At 45.9% G+C, this 21,393-nt stretch overlaps 1 protein-coding gene across 2 annotated transcripts in view; it reads left to right on the forward strand.

The window, feature by feature from the left end:
* LOC125029435 (fasciculation and elongation protein zeta-2-like) overlaps positions 1 to 21,393 on the forward strand; it is a 57,353-nt gene that overhangs the window by 28,191 nt on the left and 7,769 nt on the right. For both annotated transcript variants that reach the window (XM_047619299.1, XM_047619300.1), the window contains exons 2-3: positions 17,870 to 17,978; positions 21,183 to 21,347. In XM_047619299.1, coding sequence (XP_047475255.1) covers positions 17,870 to 17,978; positions 21,183 to 21,347 — 274 coding nt within the window. The remainder of the gene's footprint in view (positions 1 to 17,869; positions 17,979 to 21,182; positions 21,348 to 21,393) is intronic.

Here is a 21,393-nt window from a genome sequence, read left to right on the forward strand (position 1 = left end):
CACCTTTTAGATTTCGAAATTGATCACTCCTAAAAAAAATGATAAGGGTATTCTTTTTTTTTTTTTTCTTACTCTTTCTCTTTCTCATTCTTTTCTTTTTTTTCCTCTCTTTTAATTAATTTATTGTCCATAACTCTTGGAATGCTCTTGGTTAAGATGGGCTCATTAGCAGCAGCAGATTGATTACTTTCTGGTCTTTGTAAAATATTATTATTTTGGGTGTTTATTTTGTTTTATATTTTTCGTTTTCCTCTCCTCTTCCTCCTTTTTCTCCTCCTCCTCCTCCTCTTCCTCTTCTTCCTCCTCTTCCTCTTCTTCCTCCTCTTCCTTCTCCTCCTCATCTTCCTCTTTCTCCTCCTCCTCCTCCTCCTCCTCCTCCTCCTCCTCCTCCTCTTCCTCTCTCTCTTCCTCTTCCTCCTTCTCCTCTTCCACCTCCTCATCATCATTATAATCATTATCTTCCGCATCATCATTATATTCCTCCTCTTCTTCCACCTCCTCCTCCTCATCATCAGCATCATTATAATCATCATCATCATCATCATTTTTATCTCCCCCCCTCCTCCCCCCCCACTCAACAACCGTTCCTCGCACCGTCGAGCGAACCGCCTCGTTATCTTCACCGCGCGATTCGGGCCTTCGGATACGTCACAGACGGAGCGGCCGCGGAGGTGGCGGCGTCCTTGGCCTTATATGGGACGCCTGAGCTCCTACTCGGCGGGGGGGGGGGGGGGGGGGGGAGGTTCTGCCGCGGGGGATGGGGAGGGGGGGGAGAGGGGGAAGGGGGAGGTAGGGTGAGTTGGTGGTAAGGATATGGGAGGGAGGGGGAGAGGGGAAAAATGGGGTAGGTAGGGGAGGGTGGGGGAGAGGGGAGGGGGAATGGGGGAGGTAGGGTGGGTGGGAGGGGAAGGGAGGGAGGGAGAGAGGGGAAATGGGGGAGGGTAGGTAGGGTGGGGAGGATAGGGGTGAGTGGATGGGTGGAAGAAGGAGGGGGGATGGATGGGTGGGTGGGAGGGGAGGGTGGGTTGAATGGGTGGGGGGAAAGGAAGAGGGAGGATGGTGGGGGAGGGGGGGATGGTGGTAAGGATGTGGTGGGGGGAGGTAGAGATAGGAAGAGGAGAAAGGAGGAGAGGGAGGGGGAAAGGGGAAAAGCTTGGTGGGAGGAGAGGAGGAAGAGAAGGAAGGGAAGGAGAAAGGGGAGATAGGGGAGAGAGAGAGGTAGGGAGGGGAGGCTAAGGGAGGCGATGGGGGGAGAAGGAAAGAGAGGAGAGGAAGACTTAAGTATGGAAGGGGGGGGAGGGAAGGACGGGGAGAAGGGTGAAGTGATGGGAAAGAGAGAGAGACGAGTGGGTGAGAAAATGAGGGGAAGAAGGAGGTGGAAAGGAAAGGAGAAAGAGGAAAAAGGAAGGGTGGATAAGAAAAAAAAAAAAAAAAAACGGGGGATAGATATCTTCATCTGATATTGTTTTTTTTTTTTGTTAATTTTCTTTTTTTTTTCTTTTTTTTAAATCGTTATTCTACTTTTTTATCTTCTTGATCACTTTTGGCGCCGGTTGTGGGTTTGTCTGATTACACCCTTGTTTCTTGGCGGGGGTGGGGAGAGGGGGAGGGGAAGGGGGGGATTGTATCTTGCCCCTGTTTTTAAAATCTCAACCTCATCCTGTCACCTTCACCCATCGCCTACATTCTCTCTCCCTTTCTCTCTTATCTATCTTACGTATCATTTTATCTCGTGTGTATTCTTCGCTTGTCTTCTCTCTTCCCTCCCATTCCTTTTTTTCTTCCGTCACCCTGTCCCCGCTCTCGCTTTTCATTCCCTCTCGTCCTTCCCCTTCCCACTCCCCATCCTCCCTAAATCTGTTCTCCCCTTCCTTCCTCCCCTTCCCTCCCCAATTTCTTCTCCATCCTCCTACTCTCACCATCCCTTCCTCATTCTTCCATTTTCACCTCTCCCTTCTCCCTATCCTTCTCCTTTCTCCCTTCCCTTCCTCCTTCTCCCTTCCCTTCCCTTTCTCCCTTCCTTCCCCCTTCTCTCCCCCCTCCCCCTTCTCCCTTCCCTTTCTCCCTTCCCTCCCCCTCTCTTCCCCTTCCCCTCCTTCCCCACCTCCCCCTTCTCCCTTCCCTGACCTCTATGAGTCACCCGCACCATCTGTTTTCCACATCTCCCCCGTTCCACCATCTGTTTCATCCACATAGCCTGCCGGGGTATGAAAGTGGAATCCCATACCACATGCGCTGTTTTGGTACTCGTGTGCTTTCGCCTTCCTTTCCTTGTCCCCTCGTATTGTTTTGCTTTCTCTCTCTCTCTCTCTCTCTCTCTCTCTCTCTCTCTCTCTCTCTCTCTCTCTCTCTCTCTCTCTCTCTCTCTCTCTCTCTCTCCTTTCCTCCGTTCCTTCCTCTCTCACTCTCACTTTTTTTCCATCACTCGCACTCCCCTTCCCCCCTCCCCCTCTCCCCTTCCCTCCCCTTTGCCTACCTTTCTGTTCGAAATCGGTGTGTTTTTTGCTTTTATTGTTTATTTGCTACCGTCATGTTATACATTTTATTGTATTTGTTTCTTACGGGATATCATATTCGTAACCGTTATTAATTGGTTTATTGACACCTGGCTTACGCTGATCTAAACTCCTTCGTTGTTATGACGTACAGGTCTGACGTCATCGATCAGCTGTTTTGAAATAGCGAGTCGTAGGGGTAACATTTTTAAAAAAGAGAGAATACCCAAAGCCGTTATGTTCGCGGGTAAAATCCACCTGTTATAGCTGTATTTGCGGCTGTCCTGCTGTAGCATTATTCCAGCTGTGAGTTTGAAGCAGCTGTTTTGTTTGAGTGACCATCTGGCCCGAATGTCGACCGTTATGTAACCACCTGTCCTGGTTACAGATGGTACTGTGTCTTCCTCCACTTTCTCTGTTCGCTCGCTGGTCGTTTTTCTCTTCTGTCTAGCTCTGTGTCTTCTTTGATATACGTTTGTCTGTCTGTCTGTCTGTCAGTTTATATTCACCTGTCATTTGATATTTTTTATTTCTGATATTTCTCCTTTTTTCATCATCATCATCGTCATCATCATCATCATCACCATCACCATCACCATCATCATCATCACCATCATCATCACCATCATCCTCATCATCATCATCATCACCACCACCATCATCATCATCATCATCATCATCACCATCATCATCATCATCCTCATCATCATCATCATCATCATCATCACCATCACCATCATCCTCATTCACCGCCACCATCACCCCTCCCCCCCCTCCCCCAACCCCCACCACTTTCACCAGTCACCATCAATAATCACCATCAGTCTGCACATGTATCTCTCAACCGTAAACAAATGGCCCCTTTGTTTGTCCGACGCGGAGTTAATTTGTGTTGTTAGGTGGTCGGTGACTCTGAAGACTTTTTAGCGGCATCGACATCGGATACGGCAACGGGAACAACAGGACGGCTACCAACAGTGTCAATAACTATAGTGGAGGTAACAGAAACAACAGAACGGCTACCAACAGTGTCAATAACTATAGCGGAGGCAACAGAAACAACAGTACGGCTACCAACCGTGTCAATAACTATAGCGGAGGCAACAGAAACAACAGGACAGCTGTCAACAGTAACATTAAAAACAATAACTGTAGCGACAACATTGATAACACCAGGAAATACACAGTTACAGTATACGAGTAACAAAAACAAAAGCGTCAAAGACAAAAACAAAAAAAAAATCACGACAAATGCACCAGAAATAACAGAAATAACAGAAAAATCATCATCATCATCATCATCATCATCATCATCATCAACAACAGCAACAACCAACTTCCACCCCCTCCCCTCTCCCCCCTCCCCTTCCCTCCCCTTCCATCCCCTCCCTACCACCCCTTCCCTCCCCTTCCCTCCATCCCTACCCCCGGGCCGGCCTGAGACTCCGCCCCTTTGCTCCGGCTGCCCTGAGACGCCCATCGCCCTCGGAGAAGAGCTGAAACCCGACGCCTCGGTCTGCGGCGTCGGGCCATCCCCCTCGGCCGTGACTCATAGCCTTGTGGGGACGTCGGGGAAGTCGGGGAAGTCGGAGAAGGAAGGGATGTCGGGGATGTCGGGGATGTCGGGGAAGTTGGGGATGTAAAGGGAGGATTTTTGTTTTAATGTGTTTGTGATTTTTTTCTTTTCTTTTTTTTTAGGGATTAAAAAAATCCTTTTCTTCTTATTTTTTCTCTTTTTTTTCTGTCTCTTTATTCCTATCTGTATTTCTGTCTACGTGTCTATCTATCTATGTATCTGTATTTCTCTTGCTAAAACACACAAACACACACACACAAACAAACACACACACACACACAAACAAACACACACACACAAACACACACACACAAACACACACACACACACACACACACACACACACACACACACACACACACACACACACACACACACACACACACACACACACACACACACACACACACCAACCAACCATAATCCACAAATCTTTTATTTATACACACACACACACGCATCTGCCTCCCGTTGCATACCCATTTATGCAATCGCTTTTATGCAGATGAAAAAAGAGAGGTTTGGTGCAGCCTTTGAAACGCCGACATTGCTTCCTCTGCACTCAACGCGGCGGCGGGACAATCTGCTGGAATAGACTTTGCGCGAGAGAAGCGAAATTGTTTTTAAAGGTGGTTGGGGTGGGGGGGAGGGGTGGGGGGAGGGGGGGGATGGAGGAGCAGGAGGATGGGGATTGGGGGGGGGTAGGGGGGATAGGGGAGGTGGAGGATGGGGATGGGATGGTGGGTGGTAGGGGGATGGAGGAGGAGGATGGTGGGGGTTGGTGGGGGATGGAGGAGTAGGAGGAGGAGGAGGAGGATGGTGGGGGATGGAGGAGTAGGAGTAGGAGGAGGAGGAGGATGATTGGGGTAGAGGAGGAGAAGGAGAGGTGGGAGGAGGAGGGAGGAGGGAGTTGTAGTGGAAGTTGGAGGAAGAGAGGAAGTGGAGGATAAGGAAGGAGGAACGAAGTTGGAGGAGGAGGACAATGTATTTTTTTTTTTTTTTTTTTTTTTACAGAAGGAAAAGGGAGGAATGTTGAAGGAAGGTGTTGGAGGAAGTTGGCGAGGGAGGATAACCGATTGTTGAAGGAAGGAGGATGGATTGTTGGAGCTGAGAGAGGGAGATGGAGGAGGAGGAGGATGATGGCAACCTTGAAAGAGAGTTGGAGAAGATGGGGGGGGGGGGGGGAGCTAGAGGTTGTTAAGAGTTTGTGATGCTGTTGTTCGCATTTGTAGTCTCGTGTTCCCGCAGATTAAATGGCGTATGCAAATGAGGATATTCCGGAGATAGGAGGCGGTTGTGCGGAGATGGTCGGGGAATGGGGGAGGGGGGGAGGGGGGGGGGGGGGGGGGTGGGGGGGGTAGAGGAGGGGGGGGGGAAAGGGGGGGGGGGAGAGGAGGGGGGGAGGGGGAGGGGGGAGGAGGAGGGGGAGGAGGGGGAGGGGGGAGGGGGAGGGGGGAGGAGGGGAGGAGGAGGAGGAGGAGGAGGAGGAGGAAGGGAGGGAGGGGGAGGGGGAGGGATGCTGGGATTGGGGAGAGGGGGAGGAAGTGGAGGAGGATGAAGAGGAAGAAGAGGGAAAGGAGGAAGAGGAGGAAGAGGAAGGATAATAGAAGGAGGAGGAAAATGAAGAAGGGAAGAAGAGAAGGAGGAAGAAAAAGAGAAAAAAGGAGACTAGAGATGAGGTAAGATAAGAAGTAAAAATGAAATAGAAGAGAAAAACGAGGAGAGTGAGTGCAAGAGAGGCGAAGGATGATTGAAAATGTCCCAAGGTAACACTGATAAATTATGCCCAGTGGAATAATAGAAGGTCATTTTTTGTCTCGTATTTTTTTTTGGGCTGGGGAAAAAAACAGCGCGAGAGTGGATGGTAGGTAAAAAAAAATAAAGATAAACGGAAAACCCCGAAAAAGAATTTGGGTGAACAAGAAATGAGAAGAAAAAAAAAAAAAATTATCGGAAAAATTAGTAGGAATTCCAAACGCACTTGAACACACTCACTCCCACGCTGTCACCCCCCCCCCCCCCCCACCTCCGCTCCCCCTCACTCCTGGCTCTGGTGACCACGCGGAGTCAGGAAATCCCCCGGCGGGACCCCATTCCCCTTAAACAAAACCCCCTCTCCCCCCCTCCCCCCCCCTCCCCCCCCCCCTCTTTTTATTGGCCCGCGCAAGGGGCCCAGGACAGGCCATTCCGTATCCTGGGGGGGTTGGTTGGGGGGAAGGGGGGGGGGAGGGGGGGGGGTGGGGCGGTTTGGGGGGGGGGTTTTGGGGGGGTCCCCCTTCCTCCCCCCCCTCTCTCTCTCTCTCATCTCTTCTCTCTCTCTCCCTCTCTCCTTTCTCTCTCTTTTCTCTTTCTCTCCTCTCTCTTTTTCTTTCTTCTCTTCTCTCTCTCTCTTTCTCCCTTTTCTCTCTCTCTTTTCTCTCTCTCTCTCTCTCTCTCTCTTCCTTCTCTCTCTTCTCTTCTCTCTCTCTCTCTCTCTTTTTTTTCTTTTCGCCCCTCTCTCGCTTCTCTCTCTCTTTCTCTCTCTCTCCTCTCTCTTTCTCTCCTCTCTCTCTCCTCTCTTCTTTCTCCCCTCTCCCCTTCTCTCTTCTCTCTCTCTTTCGCTTCTTTCTCTTCTCTTCTTTCGCTCCTCTTTCTTCTCTCTCTCTCTTCTCCTCTCTCTCTCCTCTCTCTCTTCTCTCCTCTCTCTCTCTCTCTCCCCCACTCACCCACCCTTCCTCCCTACCTACCTCCTTCCTCTCTTCTTCCCTCCCTCCCTCCCTCCCTCCTCCATGTGAGTATATGGATAGTCCGTAAGTATGAGTGGGAATTCGGGAGTATGAGGAGGAGTGTGGTGGGGGTATGGGAGTGTATATGGGGGGGGGTGCATGAGATATGAGGGGGTGATAGGAGGGGGGTATAGGGATTTTTTTGGGGGGGACAGGGAGAGGAATGGCTGACCACAACAACACGCGGTTCGACACATTGCCATAAAACCCTGCCGACGGTGTGCTTATCTCCGGCTGAAATCTAGCCGTGATAAGGGGCACCGATTCGTCTCTTCATGGGTGCTTCTTGCGGTGGAAATAGGACGTCGGTTTTGTACGTATGGGTGGGCGTGGGGGTGGGTGGGAGGGAGGGGTAGGGGGGTAGAAGTGGATGTGGGGGAGCAAAAGGGTGGGGGAGGGGGGATGTGTTTGGAAGGTGGGGGTGTGTATGCTTGTGTTTGTACGCGTGCAGGTAGGCCTATGCGTGCATTGATATAGCTGTAGATGAGTGGATATGTACGATTGCGCGCGTGCAAATACACATAAACACGTGAATCCACAAAAAAAAAAAACACGTACATACAGTTATATATATAAAAAAACGATGTGCCTTTCACGCCCAAGGTTTGCATCTTACTTGTGAGATAGATGCATATGAGGTTGTATAAACACCGGCGGTCTATACTTGACTCTTTATGTATACTGTTTTGGCGAGAAGGTACACGCTCAGTGCTCCTGGCGCGGAGGGAGAGGGGGTGCGTGGAAAGAAGGAGATGCAGGGGAAAGAGATAGGGGAGAAAATTACGAAGAGGTGGAAGAGAGAGAGAGAGAAAAAAGAGAGAGAAAGAGAAAAATATATATATAGAGAGAGAGAGAGAGAGAGAGAGAAAGAGGAGAAGAGAGAGAAGAGAGAAGAGAGAAGAGAGAGAGAGAGAGAGAGAGAGAGAGAGAGAGAGAGAGAGAGAGAGAAGGGATGTGGGAGAATATAGATAGAAAGGAGAGATAAGGAGAGAGAGAGAAAAAGAGGAGATGGCTAATTATAAGGAGAAGGGTGGGAGTGGCAGCGAGAGAGAGAGACAGGCAGACAGACAGAGAGAGAGAGGGGAAGAGTAAACGGAGATGGGAGAACTAACAAACAAGGATAGGGAGAAGAAAACAAGAGAGACAGGAGAATAGGCCTAGAAGAATTTGGAAGAGGGAAAGGTGAGAAACCGAGGGAAAGGATCTTATCATGGCTGTGTATCGTTTGTTCAGCTTACTGTTAACGACTGTGTGGTGAGAAAGAGAGAGAGAGAGAGACAGAGAGAGAGAGAGGGAGAGAAAAAGAAAGAGAAAGAGAACGAAGGAGAAAGAGAGCGAAAGGGAGAGGGAGAAGGAGAGGGAGAAGGAGAAGGAGAGGGAGAGGGAGAGGGAGAGGGAGAGGGAGAGGGAGGGAGGGAGGGAGGGAGGGAGGGAGGGAGAGAGAGAGAGAGAGAGAGAGAGAGAGAGAGAGAGAGAGAGAGAGAGAGAGAGAGAGAGAGAGAGAGAGAGAGAGAGAGAGAGAGAGAGAGAGAGAGAAAGAGAGAGAGAGAGAGAGAGAGAGAGAGAGAGAGACAGAGACAGAGACAGAGAGGGAGGGGGTAAGGAAGAGAGAGGAAGAGAGAGGAAGAGAGAGGAAGAGAGAGGAAGAGAGAGAGAGAGAGAGAGAGAGAGAGAGAGAGAGAGAGAGAGAGAGAGAGAGAGAGAGAGAGAGAGAGAGAGAGAGAGAGATAACGAGTGAGGGGGAGAGAAAGAAAGAGTGAGAGAGAACGAAAGAGACAGAGAGAAAGGGACATAAAGACGCAAGCATAGGAATGAACAGCGAAGAAAAGTACCGTGTTAACGCAAGCCTTAGAATACGTGTTGTAATATAGACGTCTCCGGCTCAAGCGTAGGCGTCCTGTCAGAGTGGAGTGAAGAAATGAAAAGGAAAAAGGTGAAAAAAAATCCTATTTCAAGGCTATATTTTAAAGTTTTCAGCCTGTCTTGTTGTTCCAGAAGATCGTAAAGTCAGGGTGAGCGACACTAACAGGGTGCCCGATGAACCATCACCCTGGCTGGCGGCGACAGATGTCTTGCCCTCCCTTTAAACTATCACTCACCCTCTCTCTCCTTCCCCTCCTTCTTCTCCCTTTCCTTCTCCTCCTTCTTCTCCCTCTCCTTCTCATTTTTTCCTCTCCCTATGCCTCTCCTTCTTCCTCTTCCTCTCCCTCTCCCTCTCATTTTTCCTCTCTTTTCCTCCCTCCCGTTTTCCTCTCCCTCTCATTTTTCCTCTCTCTCTGCCCTATCCCTTTCCCTCTCTCTCCCTCCCTCTCCATTTCCCTCGCTGTACGAAGAATGAATGTCGCAGTGTCCATAATAACATTTTTTTATGAGAGAGGGAAAACTGATAGAGTTTGGTTATGCTAGGATATTACTAGTTATATACAGATTAGGTAGTGCTTCGTAGTGCAATGCTGATCGCAATAAAAAAAGGGTTTTGAAAGTTTTTTTCTTTTGTGTTATTGACGTTTTGGTCGAGAATTGATAATTAAATAAATGGACTCCTGTTTGGGTTGATAGATTTTATTTATTTAGTTATTTTTGTAACATTAGAGTTGATAGCAGATAAAACTCTACTGTGAAAAGTTATGATCTATTGTACTGTAATATGACAGAAAATTTATTTTTTTATTCCTGTTATGGAAGGAGAGAGGAGGAGCTAGAAAGAGGGGTAGAGAGAGAGTGAGAGTGAGAGAGAAAGAAAGAGAGAGAGAGAGAGAGAGAGAGAGAGAGAGAGAGAGAGAGAGAGAGAGAGAGAGAGAGAGAGAGAGAGAGAGAGAGAGAGAGAGAGGAAGGGAGAGAGAAGGGAGAAAGTGAGAGGATGGGGAAAGAGAGGGGAGCATAGAGAAAGAAGGGGTTATAGAGCGAGGGAGGGGGAGAAAGACAGAAGAAGGGGAAGAAGAGAGGGAGATAGAACGAGAAAAGAGAGATCCAGGGAGAGAATGAGGGAGCTAGAAAAAAAATAGATCTAGAATAAAAAAAAAAAAAAAAAAAAGACAATAACCTAGCGTGAAATATTGTCCATAAATATCAAACAATGGGCGACATTTGGATATAAAAGGAATAAGAAAAGGGATAGATAACAGGACCAATATTTCTACATAAAGAATTACAGAGAAGGCGATATTATATAGTGTATTGTGATAGAACGTAATGGTGTATTTTATGGTGTCAGGTGTACTATACACTTGTTTATTGCATTTCTTATATTTGTTTGTTTGGGGATCTGTGTGTAAGTGTAGTTTTTAAATATTTTGAGGTTTAACAAAGGGATGGATTTTTTTTTTTTTTTTTTTTTGGGGGGGGGGGTAGAAGGATTAGTCAGTTCCTCTTCCTCTTCTTCTTCCTCTTCTGCTTCTTCTTCTTCTTCTTCTTCTTCTTCTTCTTCTTCTTTTTCTTCTTTTCCCTATTTCTTGTGTTGCCTATTTATCACCCTCCTCCTTATTTATCGCGCCTTTCACTTATTCCCTAATTTCCATTTTTGTTTCTCATAAATCCTCCTTTCTCTTCCTCTTTCACCCATTCACTCATTACTTACTCTTTTCCTTTCACTCATTCCTCGTTTGTCTCTGTTTTCCATTCACCCGTTATCCATTTTTCACTCTTCTCTCTCGTATTTCCCCAAAACTGGACACGTACGCCCATCTCCCCTCCTCCCCCTCCCCCCTCCCCTCTCCCCTCCCTCCCCCCTCTCCCTCCCCCTCCATCCCCCTCCCCCCTGCCTCCACTGCTTAACCAATCAGCGTTGTCAATGCGTGGACCACCTGCTTCGAATTCTGAGTCCGAAGCTCATGGTGATTACTGCATGCGGAAGGGAAGGCGTTTCGGACGCGAGGGTCGAAACAGTCGGTTCAAAACATTGGCAACGCTGGGTGGGTGGGGTTGGTTGGGGTGGGGGGGTAGGGGGGGCGAGGGAGCTTCGAAGTGATGGGGGGGGTGGGGGTGGGGGGGGGAGTCTGCAATAACCTCGTTACAAGGGTTACGGGATAACAGATATTTTGAAATCACAAGAAATAGGAAATCAACACTTACGGTTGCACGGACGAAATGCGAAAATAAAAATGCGCAATCGCCTTTAAATTAGAATAATTATACAATAACCGCATTGAATGTCCAGAAGAAAAAATAAATGAAATAAAACCAATGACAAATTAATGAATAAGCGTTTGGAAAAAAAAAAAAAACAAAAAACGACGGAGATATTTTTGGCCGAGCCTGCCTTCGCAAGAAAATAAATAAATATATAAATAAACAACATTAATTAAAAAAGATAGAAATAAAGATGACTCAAAAAGATCTTGTGTTGCAATTTGCCGTGCCTGTGTGTGTGTGTATCTACGATTGGCGAGATTAAAGTATAAATTGCCATATTGCACCAACTGTCCTTTGGCTGGACTAACAACGGAGGCCTGTGATGCAACGCGATGAATTATATAACAGGGTTTAGTCCGCGCTTGCAATGTACGAGGGAAGGGGGAAGAGGAGAGAAAGAGAGGGGAGGAGAAATGAGGAAGGGGAGAGAGGGGGAGAGAGGGAGAGAGAGAGAGAGGGAGAGAGAGGGAGAGGGAGAGGGAGAGGGAGAAGGAGAAGGAGAAGGAGAAGGAGAAGGAGAAGGAGAAGGAGAGGGAGAGGGAGAGAGGGAGAGGGAGAGGGAGAGGGAGAGGGAGAGGGAGAGAGAGAGAGAGAGAGAGAGAGAGAGAGAGAGAGAGAGGGGGGATGGGCGAAGGTGAAGGGTAAGAGAGAGAGAGGGGAATAGAGAGACGCGGGGAGAGATAGAGGGAGAAGGAGAGAGAGAGAGAGAGAGAGAGAGAGAGAGAGAGAGAGAGAGAGAGAGAGAGAGAGAAAGAGAGAGAGAGAGAGAGAGAGTGAATAGAGAGTAGAGAGTAGAGACACCGACAGACAAACTTACAGAACCGAATCCAAACTCAAAAGTGTGACGTCACAACCGTTCTTTTTTTTTCCGCTACTCTTAACTTGTTCCTTTCTTCCTCCCCCGCCCCCCCCATCCCTCCTCCATCACCCCCCTCCTTCGCCCCTCCTTCCTTTCCATCCTTCGCCCCTCCTTCCCTTCCCTCCTTCGCCCCCGTCTTCTTTTCCCTCCTTCCTATCCCTCCTTCGCCCCCTTCTTCTTTTCCCTCCTTCCTATCCCTCCTTCGCCCTTTCTTCCTTTCCCCTCTTCATTTCCCTCCTCCGTCTTCCTTCATTTGCCCTCCTTCGTCTTCCTTCTTCCTTTCCCTTCTTCATTTCCCTCCTTCGTCTTCCTTCATTTCCCTCCTTCGTCTTCCTTCATTTCCCTCCTTCGTCTTCCTTCCTTCGTCTTCCTTCATTTCCCTCCTTCGTCTTCCTTTCTTCATAGGGGAAAAGTAGGGTTCAAATTCTTGTGTTTCCCGTTTTCTGTGGCGGAGGATTTTGCGGTCAGGAAGCCGTCGTGCGCTACCTGAGATTTTTAACGACTTTTCGCTATTTTCTCTTTCTGTTTCGTGTTTTGCTTTTGTCATTCCCCCCTTCTTTGTTTGTTGTTATTATATTACTTATTTATATTTATGCCCAGTTGCCTTTCTTTCTATTTATATAATTAATTTGTATGGATGTTTCTTTTTTTTCTTTTCTTTTCTTTTTTTCTTTTTTTGTGTTAATTTTGAATTCATTTGATTAAGGTCGGGTGTGTTGGCTGTCAGTAATTAGGCATAATTGTTTGCTCCGGAAGTTTGCTGCATGTGAGGATGAAGTTTAGAAAGAGAGAGAGAGAGAGAGAGAGAGAGAGAGAGAGAGAGAGAGAGAGAGAGAGAGAGAGAGAGAGAGAGAGAGAGAGAGAGAGAGAGAGAGAGAGAGAGAGAAAGAGAGAGAGAGAGAGAGAGAGAGAGAGAGAGAGAGAGAGAGAGAGAGAGAGAGAGAGAGAGAGAGAGAGAGAGAGAGAAAGGGGGGGGGGGGGGACACAGGAGGAGGCGTCGCCGGGAGCCAGAAGCGCCCTGTGAAGCGGCAGCGGGAGTGACCGCTCATTAACACCCTCGATCAAATTACCTCTGGCGGAGTCCTCTGCTCTTGAGGGCGGAGGACACTCGCTCAGCTGTCGCCCTCGTCTCTCGCGCCCCGTCTCGTCTGGCTGTCTCTTGTCTTTTTTCTCGCTTTCTTTCTCTTGCCTCGCTTTCTCTTTCTTTCTCTTGACTCGCTTTCTCTCTCTCGGTTCTCTTGTCTCGATTTCTCTCTCTCTGTCTTGTCTCGCATTCTCTTTCTCTCTCTTGTCTTGCTTTCTCTCTCTCTCTCTTATCTCGCTTCCTCGCTCTCTCTCTTCTCTCTCTCTCTCTCTCTCTCTCTCTCTCTCTCTCTCTCTCTCTCTCTCTCTCTCTCTCTCTCTCTCTCTCTCTGTCTGTCTCTCCCACTCCCTCCTTCTCTTTCTCTTTCTCTAGCTGTTACTCCCTCACTAAGTCTATATATCCGTCTATTTTTATTCCTCCCTCCCTCCCTCCCTCCCCTCCCTCCCTCCCTCCCTCCCTCTCTCATCGTCTCCTCTCCACCCTCAAATCTCTCCCTTTTGTCCCTCGAAATTAGCAATTTTACCCACAAAAGGTTCTTAAAGTGTCTGGGATTCCGTTGCGCGAATCGTAGAAGCCAACCGACGGTACAGAAGCCGAGTGTCGTGGCGTGTGTAGCATACCGTGGTGTACCGTGTACCTGCCAGGGAACAATGGTACAGTAACCCAGGATATCCACTTGGGTACCTGTCGGGTCGTGGCCGTTGGTCGCACCCAATACCCGTCTGACCCGGGCTCTTCGCCTTCCTCTGCCTCCCCCCCTCCCCGCCTCCCCCCTCAGCTTCCTATTTACACCTTCTACCTACTCATCCTCCTGCCTGTACTCTTCCCCTTCTCCCTCCCCCCTCCCTCCATCCTCCTTCCCTTCCCCCTCCCTCCTTTCTCTTCATCCTCCTCCCCCTTCCCCTCTCCCCTCCTCTCCATCCCTTCCTCCCCCTCTCCCCCTTGTAGCCGCTGTTATTCAACATCGGCATGGCGTAGCTGCTGGAATCAGCATCACGTGTATAACCTCTGTAGCCACTGCCATTACCATCGGCATGGCGTAGCTGCTGGCATCAGCATCACACGTACATCATCCCCTCGAGGACTTGGTTGACGTTTTCCTCATGGGTTGCGATAAGGATAATGCCATAGCCGTGCTCCTCCGTTTGTATATGTGCTGAATTAGGCCTTGTCCCTAGTGTTGACGTATATATGGATGGAAGGTTGTCTCACGAAAGGGGGCCATCACAGGTTTGTAGAGCAGTTTGAGAGTGAATACTGGCTCGACAACACGTACATAAGGACCGATCTGAAGACTTCTGTTAAAGGCCTTGACTGTTCCCACTATGCGTATGTATCATACACATTCATGTATAGATATAGACTAGTGTCCGTATATGTTATTGTTTACCTTAAGCAGTAGGATATAGTGATATTCTTAGCAACCAGTAAAATGTATTCTTTCTATAGTTATAATATTATAAGTACTGATATAATCTCGTTAGTGAATCTAAGTTGAATTGTAACAGTAACTATGATTACCATTGTATTATTATTGTATTGAGTATAATTGATATTATATTGATTATGTATTGATTACAGGTTTGACCGCATTCCAATAAATCGTGGAGCGAGTTCTACGCAGTGGTATCAGTCACCTTGAGTTAACACAAATAATCTGAGCGCATGAATTGGCGCTTACAGTCAAACGCATACTGCGGAAATAGTAGCTATTGTTACAGAAAGAGGCGACGTGAATCATCCCCAGCGCGGAGGGAGCGACGGGTCGAGGGAAGAGCGACGTTGCCGTGGAGAAAATAGATAGACTGAAGAACGAATGTGAAAGTCTACGGATGTGATAAACCGGTGTTTTAGCGAGTAAAGTGAAGGTTATTAGTGGTAAATGTCGACGTCTGATCACGAGTTTGTGTAAGAAATAAGGTGATTTTTTAGGAAAGACTACAGGTGAGAAAACGAATTTTGGAAAATCTAACAAGAAATGAATAAGTGAAGGATGGTAGTGTAACAAGTGACAAGGAAAATATCGGGTCCTCATGTTTTGAGGAAAATGACTGGTCCTCATGTGGTGAGGAAAATGACGGGTCCTCTTGTTATGAGGAAAATCACTGTATTGCTCCTCATGTTATGAGGAAAATAACGGGTCCTCATGTTATGAGGAAAATCACTGCACTGCTCATGTTATGAGGAAAATAACGGGTCCTCATGTTATGAGGAAAATCACTGCACTGCTCATGTTATGAGGAAAATAACGGGTCCTCATGTTATGAGGAAAATCACTGCACTGCTCATGTTATGAGGAAAATAACGGGTCCTCATGTTATGAGGAAAATCACTGCACTGCTCATGTTATGAGGAAAATAACGGGTCCTCATGTTATGAGGAAAATGACTGATCCTCATGTAGTGAGGAAAATGACGGGTCCTCATGTTATGAGGAAAATAACGGGTCCTCATGTGGTGAGGAAAATGACGGGTCCTCATGTTATGAGGAAAATAACGGGTCCTCATGTTATGAGGAAAATAACGGGTCCTCATGTTATGAGGAAAATAACGGGTCCTCATGTGGTGAGGAAAATGACGGGTCCTCATGTTATGAGGAAATCACTGGTCCTCATGTTATGAGGAAAATCACTGCTCCTCATGTTATGAGGAACATAACGGGTCCTCATGTTATGAGGAAAATTACTAATCCTCATGTGGTGACGAAAATGACTAGTCCTCATGTGGTGAGGAAAATGACGGGTCCTCATGTAATGAGGAAAATAACGGGTCCTTATGTTATGAGGAAAATGACTGTTCTCAGTTGTTTGTTTGTGACACCCTGTGCACAAACAAAGGGGGGAGTGTAGCCGCTGTTATTCAACATCGGCATGGCGTAGCTGCTGGAATCAGCATCACGTGTATAACCTCTGTAGCCACTGCCATTACCATCGGCATGGCGTAGCTGCTGGCATCAGCATCACACGTACATCATCCCCTCGAGGACTTGGTTGACGTTTTCCTCATGGGTTGCGATAAGGATAATGCCATAGCCGTGCTCCTCCGTTTGTATATGTGCTGAATTAGGCCTTGTCCCTAGTGTTGACGTATATATGGATGGAAGGTTGTCTCACGAAAGGGGGCCATCACAGGTTTGTAGAGCAGTTTGAGAGTGAATACTGGCTCGACAACACGTACATAAGGACCGATCTGAAGACTTCTGTTAAAGGCCTTGACTGTTCCCACTATGCGTATGTATCATACACATTCATGTATAGATATAGACTAGTGTCCGTATATGTTATTGTTTACCTTAAGCAGTAGGATATAGTGATATTCTTAGCAACCAGTAAAATGTATTCTTTCTATAGTTATAATATTATAAGTACTGATATAATCTCGTTAGTGAATCTAAGTTGAATTGTAACAGTAACTATGATTACCATTGTATTATTATTGTATTGAGTATAATTGATATTATATTGATTATGTATTGATTACAGGTTTGACCGCATTCCAATAAATCGTGGAGCGAGTTCTACGCAGTGGTATCAGTCACCTTGAGTTAACACAAATAATCTGAGCGCATGAATTGGCGCTTACACCCCTCTCCCCCTTCTCTTCATCCCCTCCCCCCTTCCCCCCCACTCCCCTTCATCCCCTCCTCCCCCTCCCCCCCTTCTCTTCATCCCCTCCTCACCTTCTCCCTCTTCTCTTCATCCCCTCCCCCTCCCCCCTCCTCTCCATCCCCCCTCCTCTCCATCCTCCTTCTCTTCTCTAATTCCCTCTCCTTTTCTTCTTCACACCTCGCCTCTTGTCTCATCACGTGGGTCCGAAGAAGGGCGGGGGGGGGGGGTTAAAAGGGGGGGGGCGAGAGATGGAAAATACTTTTTTCTTTTTTTCTACATTTTTCTCTTATTTTTTCCTTCTCTATGATCATCATCGTCATTATTATTATTAATATTATTATTATAGTCCTTGTCATTATCATTTTTATTATAGTTATTATTATCACTTATTATTATTACCTTTTTTATTATATTCACCATCATCATCGCCCTTCTTATGATTATTATAAAAAAAAAAATTTGTTGCTGAAACTATACATTTATTGTGATTGCTATTAATTGCTGTTCTTGTTATTATTGCGGCATTTTGCAGTCATCAGCGTGTTTTTATTGATATATGAAAAGTCGAGGAAGTACTTTGCAGACCATTAATTCTCTACTTTATAGAAAAAAAAATATATTTTCCGATGCCTATTATGTATAAACGACACAATTAGCTCCAGGTATATTTGTATTCATTTGAAAATAATCACCAGATTTTTTTTTTTTTTTTTTTTTTAATACGAAGCGGTACAATTTCCAAAATGACATTTTAACACCTTTCACAATCCGATCCAATTTCAAAATAACCCGAAATATTTTTGTTAAAATACATATCAACGCGTAATGCAGCTTTTTAACATAGAAGCTAATACATTTTCAGCACATTTTCTAGCCCAGGCGAGTGATACATCGTCACAATCTAAGACATTTTTTTTAAAAACATTTTCAACCCCATAACCCCATATTGACTGACTATAAACCCTTTTTTGACGATTAGATATCCCATTTGACGACTTTAAACCCCCCTTGGGCGACGACAAACTCCTTTTGACGACGATAAACCCCTTTATACGACTATAATCCCATTTCGACGACTAAAAATACCTTCTGACTACTATAAACCTCTTTTGGCGACGATAAACCCTTATTGAAGAATCGCAACCCCTTTTTTGACGATTCTAAATCCCTTTTTGGCGACTATAAACGTGATATGTGAAAACTTCGACGATTCTAAACCCCTTTTTGATAACCTTAACCCCGTTTTGACAACCATAAACCCCATATTGACGACGATAACCCCCTCTTCGACGATTCAAACCCCCCTTTTGTGAACCGCTCCTAACCCCTCTCTCCCTCCCCTCCTCCCGCAGGATGTGGTGGACCATCACGGGGAACTTCGGCAACATCCTGCCCATCGACTGGAGCAAGACCTACACGCGGCAGCAGTACCTTCCCGTGCTCAATCTCAACGAGGCTAAGGTAAGGATTTTCTCTCTCTGTTTATTCAGTTATTTATTTATTCATTATTAGTATTAGTATTAGTATTAGTATTAATGTTATTATTGTTATTATTGTTATTATTAATGTTATTATTATGATTATTATTATTATTATTTGATTTTCGATTGTGGGATGTTTATTTACTTGTTTTAGTAAGTTTTTGATGGTTGTTGTGGGTTTAGACCTTTGAGTATTTATAAGGTTTCAGTTTAGAGAGAGGGAGGGATGAAGGAAGGGGGGGAAGGAGAGAGGGAGGGAGGGAGAGAGGGAGGGAGGGAGAGAGGGAGGGAGGGAGAGAGGGAGGGAGGGAGGGAGGGAGGGAGGGAGAGGGAGGGAGGGAGAGAGGAGGAAGGAGGGATACAGGAGGAGGAGAGAGAGAGAGAGAGAGAGAGAGAGAGGAGAGAGAGAGAGGATGGAGAGAGAGAGAGGGATGGAGAGAGAGAGAGGGATGGAGAGAGAGAGAGGGATGGAGAGAGAGAGAGGAGAGAGAGAGAGAGAGAGAGAGAGAGAGAGAGAGAGAGAGAGAGAGAGAGAGAGAGAGAGAGAGAGAGAGAGAGAGAGAGAGAGAGAGAGAGAGAGAGAGAGAGAGAGAGAGAGAGAGGGAGAGAGAGAGAGAGAGAGAGAGAGAGAGAGATAGAGATAGAGATAGAGATAGAGATAGAGATAGAGATAGAGATAGAGAGAGATAGAGAGAGAAAGACAGAGAAAGAGAGAGAGAGAGAGATGGAGAGAGAGAGAGAGAGAGAGAGAGAGAGAGAGAGAGAGAGAGAGAGAGAGAGAGCAAGAGCAAAAGAGAGAGAGAGCAAGAGAGCAAGAACGAGAATGAGATAGAGAGAGAAATAAATAGAGAAAGCGAAAGAGAAAGAGAAAGACCCAACGAACTAGAAAGAGAATAAGAGATTATAGAGGAACCCCGCCGTCGGCACTCTCGGCTTGCAACCCCAGCAAGAGAATGTCCGGGGGTAGCAATGCAGTACGTTGCATTTGCCGGCCATATTGATCACGCAACTACTGGTGCCTGTGCTGCTGCATAGGCGCCCTCCCGCGGGGACAGAGCCGCGCGGAGGGAATGCTGAGGCTCTAAGGAGAATTGTTGGGAAAGGAGTTGTAAGTTATTTTAGGGAAAGTTGTTAAGTCATTTTGAGGTTTTGTTAAGAGTTGTTGAAAGTTGTAAGTTGTTAAGTGATTTTGAGGTTTCGTTTAGGAGCATTGTGAAAGAAGTTGTTAGTTATTAAAGTTATGAGTTTTTTGTTAAAGAAGAATTGTGAAAGGAGTTGTAAGTTGTTATTTTAGGGAAAGTTGTTGAATAATTTTGAGGTTTTGTTAAGAGCTGTTGTAAAAGGAGTTGTAGGTTGTTAAAGTTTTGAGTTTTTGATAAAGAATTGTGAATGAGTTGTAAGTTGCTATTTTAGGGAAAGTTGTTAGATAATTTTGAGGTTTTGAAGAGCTGAGTTGTTATCTTATGAAGGAGAGTTGTTAAATAATTTTGAGGTTTTAAAGGAATTTGGTATTTTGTTAAGGATAATTATTTTGAAATTGTTAAATAATTTTTGAGGTTTTAAATTGTTTAGTTGTCATTTAATTTCATAATCTTTCTCTTCTTTTAGTTTTTTTTTTTATTTGTTTGTTTTCTTTGTCATCATTATTTTCCTATTTTACTAATATCATGCCATAAACGCATCGGAAGCATTAAAGAGTAATTTAATAATTTTTTTTTTTTTTTATCATATTTCATTGTTCTTGGCTATAAATATTTATCTTTTCTTCCCCTTTCTTTATGTTATTATTTTTTCTAAAGGCACACCCGCCAAAAATCGATCGTATACCCAGGAAGGCTCATATGTCCATATGAATTTTAAAAAAAGGAAAAGAGAGAGAGAGAGAGAGAGAGAGAGAGAGAGAGAGAGAGAGAGAGAGAGAGAGAGAGAGAGAGAGAGAGAGAGAGAGAGAGAGAGAGAGAGACTGAAATCCAATCCTACAAAAGTAACGTAAAAACAAATTGTTTTTGAAAGGAACAAAAAATTACTGATGAGATAAAAGATTAAAGAAAATGGACAAAAAAGTAAAATAAAGCGGAGGAACGGAAGTAAAGGGAGACTAAATTAGTTTTAAAAAGTGATTGCTTTATTCATGTGTGTGGCTTTCCATAACAAAAATATTCATAATAACCTGTTGCCCTGGGAACTGGTATCTTCACTTTTAATACCTTAGAGAGATTAGCGCAATCAGCATATATATATATATATATATATATATATATATATATATATATATATCCGGGTTGTTTTTCTTTTTCGCCAATACCAAAAAAAAAAAAAAATCAATGATGGATTGTATTGTTTTTATATTTATTTATTTATTTTTACGATTGTTTTACTAAGGGACCGGTTTACCAGGTTTTGATGGCTAGGGTAGATCTGCAGGTGTTTGGGTAGATTAAGAGTAGAGTTTTGGGAATGAGTGGATGTTTGGGGTAGATTTAACCCATTGCCGACGGTCATGGCACGTACGTCCATGCCATGCCCACTGTGAGTTTACTTGTTTGGTTGTTTTATAGATGTGGATGGTTACACTTGTACTAAGTCACCAATGAGCCAGTTACGAGTACTGCCTGTCTCGCCCGTTTACCCTTTTCATTGATTTACGAAAATATTTTAACGTTATCTTATTTTGCTCTTATTAATGTTTATATCATTATAGTAAATATAATGTTTATAATAAAAATAACACCATTGGGATTCATAGCACTAGTAAAAAATACGTTTTCCAGCCAATTCAAGGAAAGGTGAAATCAGGTAAGGTCACAAGATCTACTAATTGACTCCTTTGTGACTAAGCACTAGTAGAGCCATCTATGTGCAGAGACATTTCACAAAAGTATAAAAAATGAGCACAGCATTTTCCCTATTTTTTTAATTCGTTTTCCCCGGCGGCAATGGGTTAACGCAGATTTTTATGGGGTAGATGGCGTTCAATGATGGAAGTGTGCTTTTATTGTAGAAGGTTGAGAGTAGATTTGTGGTGACTGGAAGAACGCCCTTCCCCTCCCTCCCCACACTCGCCCTCCCCCTCCTTCCCCACTCTCGCCCTCCCCCTCCCTCCCCACACTCGCCCTCCCCCTCCCTCCCCACACTCGCCCTCCCCCTCCCTCCCCACACTCACCCTCCCCCTCCCTCCCCGCAGAGTCCGGGCGCGAACGAGGAGGCGGCCAACCCCGAGGAGGACGCCGAGGAGGAGGAGGAGGTCGCGCAGGACCTCGACCTTCACCACCTCATCCTCAACGGGCTGAGCGCCGAGCCGGTCAAGAGCGCCGAGGAAGTCATCAGAGAAATCGACGACATCATGCAGGTAAGGGAGGAGAAAGGGGTGGGGGAAGGGAGGGGAGGGGAGGGGA

Source organism: Penaeus chinensis, chromosome 10 (genome assembly GCF_019202785.1).
Source record: "Penaeus chinensis breed Huanghai No. 1 chromosome 10, ASM1920278v2, whole genome shotgun sequence".
NCBI classification, from domain to species: Eukaryota; Metazoa; Arthropoda; class Malacostraca; order Decapoda; family Penaeidae; genus Penaeus; species Penaeus chinensis.